This window comes from Misgurnus anguillicaudatus, chromosome 21, assembly GCF_027580225.2.
Source record: "Misgurnus anguillicaudatus chromosome 21, ASM2758022v2, whole genome shotgun sequence".
Lineage (NCBI taxonomy): Eukaryota > Metazoa > Chordata > Actinopteri > Cypriniformes > Cobitidae > Misgurnus > Misgurnus anguillicaudatus.
In genome coordinates this window covers 59,576,100-59,590,501 of record NC_073357.2, presented here as the reverse complement: position 1 = coordinate 59,590,501, position 14,402 = coordinate 59,576,100, and the positions used below count along the sequence as shown (strand labels likewise).

General features: G+C 39.2%; 1 protein-coding gene across 1 annotated transcript in view; it reads left to right on the top strand.

Annotated features, from left to right (window-relative positions):
- LOC129452727 (cadherin-1) overlaps positions 1–13,476 on the top strand; it is a 49,294-nt gene extending 35,818 nt beyond the window's left edge. The window contains exons 12-23 of the mRNA XM_073858844.1: positions 377–476; positions 3,418–3,539; positions 3,980–4,120; positions 4,212–4,367; positions 4,517–4,658; positions 8,606–8,778; positions 10,525–10,653; positions 10,740–10,925; positions 11,008–11,252; positions 11,354–11,499; positions 11,580–11,804; positions 11,899–13,476. Coding sequence (XP_073714945.1) covers positions 377–476; positions 3,418–3,539; positions 3,980–4,120; positions 4,212–4,367; positions 4,517–4,658; positions 8,606–8,778; positions 10,525–10,653; positions 10,740–10,925; positions 11,008–11,252; positions 11,354–11,499; positions 11,580–11,804; positions 11,899–12,182 — 2,049 coding nt within the window. The 3' untranslated portion in view covers positions 12,183–13,476. The remainder of the gene's footprint in view (positions 1–376; positions 477–3,417; positions 3,540–3,979; positions 4,121–4,211; positions 4,368–4,516; positions 4,659–8,605; positions 8,779–10,524; positions 10,654–10,739; positions 10,926–11,007; positions 11,253–11,353; positions 11,500–11,579; positions 11,805–11,898) is intronic.
- Positions 13,477–14,402: the final 926 nt, after the last annotated feature.

Sequence of the window (14,402 nt, the reverse complement as noted above, 5' to 3'; positions counted from 1 at the left end):
AAAAGAGACGCTTGTGTTTACAAAATACTTGCAAGTATGACGAGCAACACACATGATGGGGTAAATACATTTGACGAGCTTCGCATTGTGTGCCCTTAATAACAAAACGTGTTGTTTTAATAATAACACAGAGATGATTGAATTCTGGGACACATTAGACAACACGTGTTGTTTTTAACACATCCGTTCTAAGAGTGTGTACACATCCAAATACACATGCAAGATATATAATAATAATAAAACTAAAGAGCAAAATATAAACATTTAGACAACTGAGTACAACAAGAAATACATCCTGTGTGAGACATTCATTGATGTTACAATAAAGTAGTATAAAAAATTAAACATGTTGCAATTAAATATAACTTTTTATCAGGTATTTTTGTGTGGATTAGTGGAGTTGTCATCTGGATTTGATCCGGTGGTTAAAGTGCGAAGTGATCGTCTTCCCAGAGAGAAAAGACTCGGAAGAGTAATTTTAACATAATTCAACTGGACTTACAGAATTTTTTTCTATACAGTATGTATGTTTGCACCTATCTAGTTTCAGATTTAATTCCTACCATTACTTTTGTATGTCTCCATTGTATTTCTTTAAAGGAACAGTATGTAGGATTGTGGCTAAAACTGGTACTGCAATCACACAACTGGTGGCCAATACACAACATGACAACATAAACATCAGTTGAGGGCTGCAACTCACTTTTTAAATGACAATATCCTGGCCAGACCACTGTTGTGAGTGATATAAATATTTGAAATGAAAATGATTTCTAGTGACATATCAGGGCCATTTTATGATTAATTGATATACATTTCTTACATACTGTTCCTTTAACACTTTTAAAGTCAGTGTGTTCAGTTCATTGTACGCCAGAAAAAACCCACTGCAAAATGTTGTTTATTGATCCCAGTTTAAGTTTTAAGACAAAATATTTTAAAGCATATTTTGTAAGTGTTGTAGATATATTTTAGTCAAATACTGTCCATAAAATATATGCCAAAGATTGGTGCATGTTTTTTATGTTGAATATATTTTACTTTTTACACTTCATAAAAAGCTGCACTGTGTAACATTTAGGAGGATCTCTTGACAGAAATGCAATATAACTATATTATCAGTGGTGTAAGACCTTATAATAAACTGTATTGTTTTTATTACCTCAGAATGAGACGTTTTATTTACATACACTGCGCGTCTCATTAAATGAAAGTAGCCATCATGTTTTTACAGTAGCCATAAATGGACAAACTGATCTAGAGTGTGTTTCGATCATACGTCGTCTCAAACGACGACATGTTTGTCCTGTGTGTTTTGAAGTTGAGGGGCGAGCTGTTGGCTACAATTGGCAATCTCACCACTAGATCCTGCATAAATTTACGCACACCACCTTTAACTATCGTATAAATGTAAAAATTTAAACTGATGAGGACTGACACAGTTCAAAAAATCAGCATAAAAAATGTATGTAAAATTATCTTTAAAATAAACCAAACAGACACACTTTTATAGACTTACCTTAAAGCAGTGGTTCTCAAAGTTTTTGGTGAGAAAAGGGTTCATGACTTAATAACAATCTCAAACTTAGAATTTGAGTTAAAGAGTAACTAAACCCTTATCCAACTTTTTTTAGTTACTGATCTGTAAGAATGATGCTTTATCAGTGCTGTTCATTGATTTAAGTAAGTTTTTTGACATTTGAATATAAAGTGTTTCAATACTACAATATATGGTGTAAAAACGTCTGAGTGCTGCCCTCTTCAGGTTGAACGGTGGCTACTGCAGTTGAATTTTCCTATTGGATGTTGGGTCCAAAAAATGACTTGTGACGTAAGCAGGTTTAAGCTTACCACGCCCTTGTTACGATCTCACCACACACTTGTTACGAGCTTAGTTCGTCCCCTCTATCTCTGCTGGGATCTGCCCACTTTTATTGCATTTTTCAAATATTGCCAGTGGGTGGAGTCAGGCTCTGACCTGGGGTTTAGTTACGCTTTAAACAAATATTACTGTTATTATTATACAATGTAGTGCTGTTGGTAAGTAGCCTTATTTTTCTGAGGCTAAATTGTACAGAATTTGAAATAAAATAATGTATTTTGAAAAATTTGGTCCCCTGGGGCCTTTTCAGGCTTCCCAATTTGAGAACCACAGCATTAAAGGCACAATGTGTAATTTACGCATCTAGACATCACTAAACAAAAACGACAACAGCTGCTGTGAAAGGGCGTGCAACGATAGGAGTTGAAGTCTTTACTGTACAGACTCAGTAAAGACTTAATACTTTTTCAGAGTTTAAAACACTTAAATTAATAAAATGAAGGCCTGCGTGATAGTAATAATGTAAATTTTAAGTTTCAATTTAAAAAAATTTCCATATCTAATATAGCCAGTTACACAATATATAGAAATTGCAGTAAAGACAAAAATAAAGAACATAAACAGCTTCATGAAGGAAAGTGAAAGAAAATTAGAAAAGTAGAACGGCAAGACAAGACAAAAGCCACAAAGTAAGGGCTCATCAACAAGAGGAAGAGTGTCATGTCTTGTGTTTCCCTGTCCTGTGCTTTTATTTTGAAGTTCATTTGTTCATTGGTCCTCGTGCATTATTTGCTGCGTTCCAGGCAACCTGTAACTCGTAAATCACGACTTCAAAACCACGACTCACGACTGGGAGTACATCGATCTAGTTCACGGGTGGGAAGTCACGAGTTTGACTGCCATTCCAGTGCACTTTCACCGGTAGAAGGTTGTAAAAACACGGGTTACAGGCTGCCTGGAACGCATAGAGTCGTGAGTCATGGTTTTGTAGTCGTAATTCACGGGCTCAAAAACCTACCTGGAACGCAGCATTTGTTCCCCAGGTATGTCTTGATACCATTGATTTCCATGTGTATATATTGCCCTTGTGTTTTAAGTTGTCTTTTGTCAGTCGCTGCATGTGATTTGCCAGGCTTGGTTTTGTATTTGTTTCTGTTTTAGCATTCAGTCTTTTCATTGTACCACTTTGTTTATGTTATATTAAAGTCACTTGCGTTTGGATCCACCGGCTCTGCCTGCCTTTGTCCACAATGTTACAAAGAAACAGATAAAAGTGAGAAAAACAAAAAAGAAATAAGGCAAACAGATTAGACACACAGATTAGAGATGCAAAACAGACTTTTATCTAAAGTAATAGGAGGCCAACTGTGTTTTGCAGTCAGTTGCTGACTGTGACATACTAAACATTTTTGTGATGTAAATTATTTAGGTCATTAACGGTGCTTATGAGCCAAACACCACCAAACATTTATATAGCTTGATGTAAAATCAAGAGCAATTCATGGTGTTGTTTAAAATCTTTTTCATTCATTAATGTAAAAATACTATTTTTTTTAATCAAATTTGTTTTCCCTATCATGTGTCTCTGACAGTAACCCTCAATGACGGAAGATCGAGAGCAGTTTTTCAGTCGGTCGACAAGCGGGTTAGAGTTGAATGTACTGCTCACCATCATGAAGATCATCACATGAATACTGAGGTGAACATCACTCCACAGGTACACACAAGACAAACTCAACTGTGACAAGACTTGTGTAGTTTTAAACTAAACAAAAAATTACAAACTGGCTAACAGCAGGTCATACCGGCTTAATGTGGTCAAGCTGTTTTTGGGACATGGAGGCTGGTTGACCAGCCAATGAACAGCATGGACCAACTAGCAAACTGTAAAATGTGTTGAGGTGCCTCTGAGTTTATATCATTGGTTCTCAATCCTGGTCCTGAAGGTCCACTGCTCTGCAAATTTTGTATGTCTCCCTTATTTAACACAGCTGATTCAAATCATCAGCTCATAAGCAGAGATCTCATTGAACTGAACTGAGTCTGTCAGATAAGAGAGAGGTACAAAATGTGCAGAGCAGTGGGCCTCCAGGACCAGGATTGAAAACCACTGGTTTAGATAATAATGCCCATAAAATCAAACATTTTGTTTTCCAGATGAAATCTTTCCCTGATGATTTGGTCGTGAGGTTTCCAAGGTCTTCAGCAGGTCTAAAGAGAGTAAAGAGAGGTTGGATTATTCCACCGTTGCAAGAAACTGAAAACAAGAGAGGTCCTTTCCCACAATTTCTGGCTCATGTGAGTAAACATAATGAATATCTTGTATATATCCACTATTGAATATAAAACAGGTTGGTTTGTTACTGATTTTATGTCTTTCTGTATTTAGATTAAGTCCGATTATGCTAGGGAAACTACGTTGACATACAGTATCACGGGTGAAGGAGCAGATCTGCCACCTGTGGGTCTTTTCACATGTGATAGACGTACAGGAGCTCTTTATGTGACGCAGCCCCTCGACAGAGAGAAAAAAGCTTCATATAAAGTAAATCATTTTTAAGTTAAAATTCAAATACCCCACATTGAAAACTTTAAATGTAATTTCGGTCTTTATATTTTTTAAAAGCTCTCACTTTGTAAATGATTACTGGGGACACCACAGATATTTAAGACTTAACCTATCCATGTCTTCAGCTCATCACTCATGCTGTTGGAGAAGGAGGTCTAAAAGAGAGGCCAATGAAAATATTTATCAGAGTGATTGACCAAAATGATAATAGACCTCAGTTTACTCAAAATTCTTTTAATGGAAATGTTCCGGAAGCTGCTCCAGTAGGTAAGTGTTTCATTTCAATGATATCAAAGACACTGGATATAACAATCGTGAGCATTCAAATTACTATGAATAGGTGAATGCAATGCTCAATATGGGGTTGTGTCTAAAACTGGTCATTGCCCATATTTAATGATCATGGAATAAAAATAAACGTCTTGGTTATGTATGTAACCCTTGTTCCCTGAAGAAAGGGAACAGAGATGTCAGGTTGTAACCAATGTATTGGGAACGTGCTTTGTGGGACCAATCTACTTCCTGCTGCATGAATATAAAACAAGTGGCAGGTGCAATACCAAATCAGCTCTTTTTGCTGAGAAAGCCGAGCATCTATTACCGACCTCAGCAATGGTACAGCAGGACCTTGGCAACGGGACATAATGTCTCCTTTCCCCTCCTTCAAGGAACGAGGGTTACATACGTAACCGAGACGTTCCCTTTTAGTCAGTCACTATGACATCACGTCGTGACAGACGTATTGGGAATCCCTACCAAAGTGCCACAGGAGCTAGCCCTTCCAGTGCTAGCGTAAAACCTTCTTTCTCTAGATCTCTACATTCGCTAAGGAGGTTACTACTGGGTGGTATATATAATATGGCATAAGTCCCTGAGTAGTCACATGAACTTGACAGAGATGCAGAGTAGGCTCTGCTAAGGGAAAACATGGGCTGGTAGTATAAACCCCCCTGAAAAATACACACCCTGCGTAGAGAACTCAATGTGGATGCCTAAGTATAACACAGGTTTACAAAGAATACATCTAGAAAGAGACTGACAGCTGATGCTCCACAGCATCAGCCGCCAAGGCGGTGGAGGAGTACCAAACTTCTCTCAAAGTATTTATGGCACTAAATTAGCTCCATAATGGCACCACTGTGTAGTGCACAGTGCAGCCGACACAAGCTGGTGCTCAGTGCTTCACCGGTTTGAGAAGAGAAAACGAGAGGAAACGGCTCAGTACGAACACTATAGAATCTAGTGAATGTGTTAGGTGTCACCCAGCAATCAGCTCTGCAAATGTCTGCCAGCAAGGAACCACAAGCTAATGCCCAGGATGATACAACACTTCTCATAGAATGAGCTTTTAAGTTAAACGGGCATGTGATGCTTTGAGTTAGGTCTACGTACAACCACAGTGCACGTACGGGACATAACACAGCCATGCTTGCAGGTTCACCACCTGATCTCTGAAAGCAGTGGTAGGAACATTGGGCACGTAGCCGGGCGTGTTACGCTAGAGGCAGTGGGGCCGAACTGAAGGCATGAATTGTCAACTGAAAATGCATGAAGGTCCTCTACCCTCTTTACATTGTGAGAAACTTGACATTCACTGATTGCAAAGGTTTAAATGGAGCTTCCTGCACCATGGACAAGTCCCAAGGAGGAATAGAGGGGGGCCACGAGGGATTTAGCTGTCACGCACTTACCTACCGTTTGTTGAGCTGGTATGGTGAGCTGATATCACAGTAATGTCTAATTTAATGGTGGAGGTGAAAGATAAGAAAGCATGACACTGAGATCGGGCATTCTCGGGGGTTTTCTTATTGAGAAAAACACCACTCAACGAACAGGTTCCTTTTCAGCGTATAATCGTGTCTTGTGGACAGCACTTAAGGGCGATTTATAGTTGTGCGTAGGTCCTACGGCGTAGCTACGGCGTAGGCTATCCGTAGCCTGTGCGTAGCTCTGCGTAGCCTGACGCGCACCTCACAAATTTTCTAACAGCGCGTCGGCTCTACGCGGACCGTAAGCGCTGTGATTGGTCCACCAGAACCCCTCCCGTCAGGTAAAAAAACTGTGTCATAGGTATTTCCGTTTGAGACGGTGAAAACAAAGACGAGCCAAGTTGAGGAGTGATTTAACTCAAACTGAAACATAAGTCGCTGTTTATTTACTTCCATCATTGCTGGTCTTCTCAAATTATACACAAAAAGTTGCTATTTCTTCTTCGTTTGTGGGTTTACTTGCTTAGCTTCTTCTTCTGTGACGACTTCTGCTGCTACTGTGGTTACACGCGTGATTACTGCCAACCAGCGGTTTCGCGTGTGTTTGCACGTCGACGCGGACGGCGACCCACAAGTATAAATGAAAACCGACGCGGAACCTACGCCGTCGCTGCTACGCCGTAGGACCTACGCACGACTATAAATCGCCCTTTACGCTGCAGCAATAGTGTTAGATATGTGGAAAAAAATGTAAATTTTAATGTTAAAGGAAAAGTTCACCCCAAAACTAAAATGTTGTTTGATCGAGGATCAGGCTGAGGCGCCAATGTAGATGAGCCAGAAGGGGCAGCTGGCTTCCGAAAAGGCCGGTCTGGGAAAGACGAATATTATTGATCTCCTTCATGTCCGCCAGACACAGCCACTAATGGCTTTCCTGGACTACTTGCATGGACATCACACTACCAACAGCCTGTGCAGTGACCTTGGTCACATGGAGCGCCAGGTCAGTAGCCGCACAAGGTCTGAAAAGACAGCTGAGTTGTGACCTCCCTTGTGCAGATCCACCAGCGCCTTAGCCTGATGTACCAGCAGACGCCATTAGTGCGGACAACTGCTTACAAGCCTGCGAGGGAAGGGCAGGCTTATCTGTCTAGGTGGCTGGACACAGTTGCATCACAACTGACCGCTACAATGTCGGGACATCACCATACCCTTCAATTCAACACTGCGATCAAGAGAGGAGAAGGGTAAGGGCTGAAAAGGCTGATTACATGAAAAGAACAGGGTTCCCCATGACCTAGTCAGCTCGTCATGCACCGCAGGGAAGAAAGGTACTGGAGGTGAGGGTTAAGATGCCTGATCAGCTCCAAATTAGCAAAAATTGAGACAGGACAGGTTTGGGAAGGCAGAGTCCACGCTTCCGGAGGAACGAGGCCCGTGCCCTCAGATCTGCTAGAGTCATGTTCCCTAAAAAAAACATACAGCCTCATTGAACGCAGCCTCAGTGTTCTGAATGCCCAAGCACCCGGGACAGCGATCATGACCATCCCCAGGATTCATGTAAATGTCACACCCAGAACTGCATGGACGAAATGACATTTTTAAAAAGACACAATCCGTACCGAATACGGAAATTGGGAAATCACTCTTTAGGTTGCTGAAGTTACGAAGCGTACAGAGTTGTTGCGATGGGATGAATGCTATGTGACATTGTTTTGTGTTGTTTGCCCGACGGGTCTTTAAGACTGTTAAGGAGGTCACACACTGGACGTGCAGCTCAGCGCCGTGCCATTCTAAAAAAAAATAGAACACATTGTTTTCTATGGGTATACGCACACCGGCGCCGATAGGTGGCGCCTGTCCGCGGGCTCAGCTACGACTCAGGAAGTTGCTCAAATCCCTGTCGCACAACAGGGCACCACTCACATAGTTTAACAATAAATAACATCATATTTATCCCAAATCATAAACGATTAACATTGGCTGCTAACCTATATTTTGCTTTTTTAAGTAGACGCTTTCTGACTAAGCTTGCGCTCTTTAATGTGCACTGCCAGTTTACAATACCCCAGTAGCAGTTGACTGCCGGCTTTCGAAACATAGATAGCTGATTTGGTATTGCACTGGCCGGTCGTTTCATACTTCTGCATGCCAAGTTCATTGGCGCTTTAGTAGCTTCTCAAAGTGGATTGGTCCCGCAAAGGGCGTTCCAAATATGTCGGTCATGACATGACGTCATAGTGATTAACTGAAAGGGAATTTTGGTTTCTTCCTTAAAATAATTCTTAACGTGCACATGAAGCAAGAGGTGTTACAAACAGGAAACAAACTTTAACAAATCTTACAGGTAGCATTTCAATGTTATGTGGGCCGAATTACTAAATTTGGGAAACTGACACTAGAAACCTGAGATTTTCAGAATGACTTGCTCCTTTTTGACCTCTTTAAATATTAACAATAGAAATGGGTTTTCATAATCACACTTTTATTCCTCTTTCTCTGAAGATTATGAGTTTATGACGGTCACAGCCACTGATGCAGATGATCCAGAAACTGATAATGCTGAAGTCAGATACAAAATTATCAGCCAAGATCCACCATCACCAAATCCAGATATGTTTGCCATCAATGCTGTAACCGGTGGGATTCGTGTGATCGGTTCAGGCCTGGATAGAGAGGTGAGAGATGACATTAAATGATTGTATCATATAACCACTGAGGAAAAACACCTCCAAAAACTTCATTATAATGTCTTTGTCTAACATTTAAAAGATGTCCACTGAGTATCCAAAATGAAAGTTTTTGCAACGTCTTTTTTGTGTTAAAATCAGACGTCCTACTGACATGCTTGTTGATTGTTCAGAAGACATATTTTAAAGGACGTCTTTTAAATGTTCATTATTGACATCCATTTCACGTCCTTACAGGGTTCTAAATGACAGTTTTTACGATGTATTTTCAGACATCATTTCAACACCACTTGCAGATGTCTAAAAGACATTCATAAAATGTTTAATCATGTTTCAGACATCCCTGTTGACCTCTATTTAAACAAGGTGTACTATTTTAATTCTTAATAAGGCCACAGGTCAATCCTGTCTTACCACCAAATATACTACACAAGGTTTTGGACATGAACCTTTATCTGGTACTGTATGTTTGATGATTAAAACAAAGAGTAAAGACAGTGTGCACACCTACTGCTTTAAAATGTAATATAATAAAAGAATGGTTATTCCCTTGGCTGACATGTACCCATCCAAAAACTATGAAGGACAAGGAAGACGATTGCATATGTTACAGTACCACCCCCTCCCGGCGACCTTGCGCCGTGTAGAGCGATGTTCACGGATGTCCATCAGTTGTACCAAACATCTGTTCAGACAGTGAACCCTTTGTGCATGTCAACAGACGTACATAAGAGGCCGTAGCCTGACGTACAAACACTAATCTTATTTTGCATGTCCACGGTCATCCATAAGGTTTACTAATTAGATGTTCAGGTATTGAACCTGTTTTGCATGTCCACAGACATTCATAAAGGGTTGTACTCTGATGTTCATATACTGAACATATATTGCACATCCATGGACGCCCATAAGGTGAACCAAACAGAGATTCATGAACTGAACCTGTTTGGCACATCCACAGATATCCAAAAGGGGTGCAAGAGTAAAGTCTAAATCTGTTTAACATGTCAACAGATGTCCATAAGGGGTTTTAGTCTGACATTCAGACTCTGAACCTGTATTGCATGTCCAGCTAGGGTGACCACCTGCTAATAAGCCCAAAGGGGGACAAGGGGTATGTTTCTGAGGGACAATGTGGGACACTCCCTGGCCCGGCGGTGAACCCAACCCACGGGCCGACTTATTGATAGTGATTTACCCATTTCCGGCACATACCACCTTACACTGCAACAAATTATTTTCAAGAAAAAAATTCTTAGTATTTTTGTCTTGTTTTCAGTAAAAATATCTAAAAATTCTTAAATTAAGATGCTTTTTCTTGATGAGCAAAACGACCCAAGAAAATAAGTCTAGACCAAAAATATCAGATTGAAGTGATTTTGTGCACAAAACAAGCAAAAAATCTGGCAATGGGATTTTCCTTAAACACTAAATTGAAGAAAAATTTGCCGACCCCATTGGCAGATATTTTCTCCTTGTTTTATGCACAAAATCACTTAATTTTGGTCTAAAAACTAGACTTATTTTCTTAGGTCGTTTTGCTCCTTAAGGAAAAGCATCTTAATTTAAGAATTTTAGATATTTTTACTGAAAACAAAACAAAAATACTAAGATTTTTCTTGAAAAAAGGAGGAAGGATGGTAAACTTGCATGATCTCCCAGACTTTCCATATAAATTGTTGAAGAATGAGTTCATGAAAGACAAAACTAACCTGTGAATATCTTCTCTTTCAGAAATGGCCCAAATATACTTTAGTCATTCAGGCTGCAGATATGAAAGGAAATGGATATACAACGTCCGGCAAAGCTGTTATTATTGTCACTGACAGCAATGATAATCCACCTCAATTTGAGCAAGAAACGGTAGCGTGCTGTTCATTATCTGTCATCTAAATATCTAAGAGAATCAATAAAAAGTCTTATAATTACACAAATCTTTTTGTTTTTAGTACACTGTATCTGTCCCAGAGAATCAAGTTGGAGTTGAAGTGGCCAAACTCACAGTTACTGATGATGATGAACCTGGATCACCTGCCTGGTCAACCAAGTATAAGATTATCAGTGGTGACAAATTAGGAGTTTTTAATATCAGTACTGGACCCAGTCAGCTGGAGGGAATCATCACCACTGTGAAGGTACTGAATGATCTTCATAATGTTGATCAGACAGATGTTTGTGTTGATGTACTGTAACTGAAGTCTTTTCTTGTCCATACAGCCGCTGGACTACGAGAAGACCAAGCAGTACATTTTGTCTGTGATTGTTGAGAACGATGATCCGTTTGTCGGCTCTTTGCCCACCTCCACCGCCACAGTCACTGTCAATGTTGAGGATGTGAACGAGCCTCCGGTGTTTAATCCAAAGGAGAAGCACATTATTAAACCTGAAGATGTTTCTTATGGTAGTGACTTGGTTGCTTTTACAGCCACTGATCCAGACACTGAAAGATCACAGAAGTTAACGTAAGATTTCTTCAAAACTTTATTTCTTAATGATCAGGCAGGTTTTTGTTAAAACGAGATGAAGTTTGTCTTGACTAATTTCCTTTTTTTGGTCCTTATAGGTACAGAATCGGCAGTGATCCCGCTGGCTTTCTCAGTGTCGTTGAAGACACGGGAATGATCAAAGTCAAGAGTCTTATGGACAGAGAATCTAACAAGGTCATAGATGGCAAATACAAAGCCATCATTCTGGCTGTTGATAATGACGGTAATGTGGGTTTATTTTGGGAGAGGGGTGCAGTTAAGATTGTTGAATTATTTTTCTAATAAGTTTGTACTTGTGTAAAGAACCCGCTAGAGCGACCGGCACAGGAACCCTGATCATTGAGCTGGAGGATGTGAATGATAACGCTCCCTATATTAATGAAAGAGAAATAAAGATCTGTAATCAAGAGGCGCCTCCAGTCCTCCTCTCCATCACTGATAAAGACTTACATCCCAACGCTGGACCCTTTAGTGTTGAAACTCAGGGAGACACAATGAAAAACTGGACTGCCAGGATGAATGATTCAGGTATGAATTCATATTGAGAAAAAGACTTTAACATCAAATTGTTCATAAATGCATGATTTGTATTCTAACGATTATAATGTGTCCCGATGTGCAGCAACCGGCATTGAGCTGATGCTTAAATCTACGCTGGAGCCTGGCGTCTACAATGTAGTTCTGAGAGTTTTCGATAAGCAGAAGCTGAATCAGGACAGCACGATTAAAGCCACCGTGTGTGACTGCAAGGGTGAAAGTGTTGTGTGCAACGAGACGAGGGCACATGGGTTGTTGCTGTCTGTAGTTATCAAAATCATCTGCACCATATTTGGTCTGCTGTCTATATCCTATCTACTGGTACTTTTTATGAGACGACAGATTTGTTTTGGTCAAAGCATTGTTTGATTTTCTCTTAATTTATTTGTCTTAAGCACATTAAAGGATGTAACAATATATAATAATATGAATTACATATATGGGGGAGGCCTGCATCTTTATTCCATTTTTCACCCCTGATAAATTTATTTTTCTGATAAGTAGTTTTTAGCTTTTAACCTCTTCATATGTTTGGGTTTATTTGTAATTAACGATGTTTTTGTCACTTGTAACACTTTTTTTTGTAATATATGTTAACAGAGCATATTCAACATTAAATAATGTATCTACAGTGGCGTGTTTACCATTTTAGGAGCCCTAAGCAAAGTCCAAGGACCTGGGGCCCCCTTGCGCAATTCAAATGAGGTTTTTCATTTTAATTGCACAACAGTAATATTGAATAGAATTAAGTCAGATATATATAAACCAGATTTATTATTATTTTGAATGAAATAGATTATGAAAATGATTATTCATCACTTGATAAATGGCTATATACAGTCCTGCATTACTACAGTAAAAGTTTGATTTTAAATTTGTTTGTGCCCCCCAAAAATTTTTTTTTAGCACAAGCCGCCACTTAAAAACGGGTCAGGCTAGGAAAGGCTAAGGATAATGTTACATAGCATGCAGATTCATCCACTTGTCAGGACTCTGCCACGAGAGTCTGTTTTATATTTATGTTTTATAGTGATGGCAGGGTTCTGACAGTCTCTTGTTTCATGTGGAGGTTCATGCCTTGTTTATTGTGGCATGTGCCTCTGGTGTCTCGTCTTTAGTTCCTGCCACTCTTGTTCTCCCTGTTAATTATTAATTATTAGTTCATCCCTTGCACCTGTGTTGCCCTCGTTTAGTTTCCCTACTTAATCTCCTCTTGTCTCTTGTCTTGTGCTGGATCATTGTGTTGTATCATGTCATGTTTTGCTGTCTATCATGTTCATTTAGTTAATGTTTTTTTTTATTAGAGTGTTTATGTCAAGTCAGTTGTTAATTCATGTTTAATGTTGTGATGCCCCCTCGCGGGCTTTTTGTTTTCATGTTTTATATTTAATAAATGTTCTATGTTCACTCCCCGATATCGTCTGCGCTTGGGTTCTCTTGTTCCTCGTCTCCAGTTCCGCACACCACTATTGTGTAATTGGAGAACATTATTGTGTAAACATTGTTACATGTAGTATTATTAAAGGCTATTAAGTTGTATATCTGTTTAGTGAGATCTTTAAGAAAGTTACAGAATTTAACTGACCTGCATTTTCATCAGATGTTGGTATATTCTTTGGTAAATATTTTAGAAGTCATGCGCGCACGCACACACACACACACACACACACACAAAAAACACACACACGGTTTATGAGGATTCTCCATAGACATAATGATTTTAACTGTACAAACTATATTCTATCCTCTTTCAAACTTTAGCGAATCTTACAGGTAGCATTATGAAATATCTTCTCATTCAGAAATGGTCCAAATATACTTTGGTCATTCAGGCTGCAGACATGAGAGGATACGGATATACAACGACCAGCACAGCTGTTATTACAGTGTCAAAATGCAAAATATGTACAGGTAGTATATTTATTAGCATTGCTTAAGAAAAATGTATAAACAAGGTGTGAATAAACATTACTTACAAAATTCTAATTAAATCTCCTGATAATTGTGTTTAGCGTTTTGCTGTATTGTGTAATGATGTGTATAGTGTTTACATTTTTGAAAGCTTCGAGCTGCTCTTTTGGTGTTAAAGTTTGAGTTTTGAAGTGAGAAGGTGTGGTTGTAGCTTTAGAAAGGGTGTTGTGTTTTGACATTGGGGAACATGGAGGAAACGTTTGTGAAATGTGTTTTAGCATTTGAGAAAAACTGTAAACATACTGTTGAAATTATAAAATGTTTGTTTTTAACTGCTAAATAGGTGGCCAATGATTTGATAAATAAATGATTCCTGAGTATTGTACCCCTCGTTGAAGTAGCTGTTTAGTAGGATCATGATATTTTAGTTTGCATACCATTGCATGAGTGACTGCCTGACACACAATATGTTATACTTATGATAACAATCCAAAGATTAATTACTTAGAAACTAGTTGCTATGAATACATGTGCCATCAGTTGTCTTATGAATTATTTGTTTGTCAGTGTTGTGTTACCGGTTGCATATGTCAGATTTTTGCATGATTCAATCAGAGTAAATGTACTTTAATGGGGAAACAATAGATCAAATAATCCATCTGACGGAAGGTTTGCCAA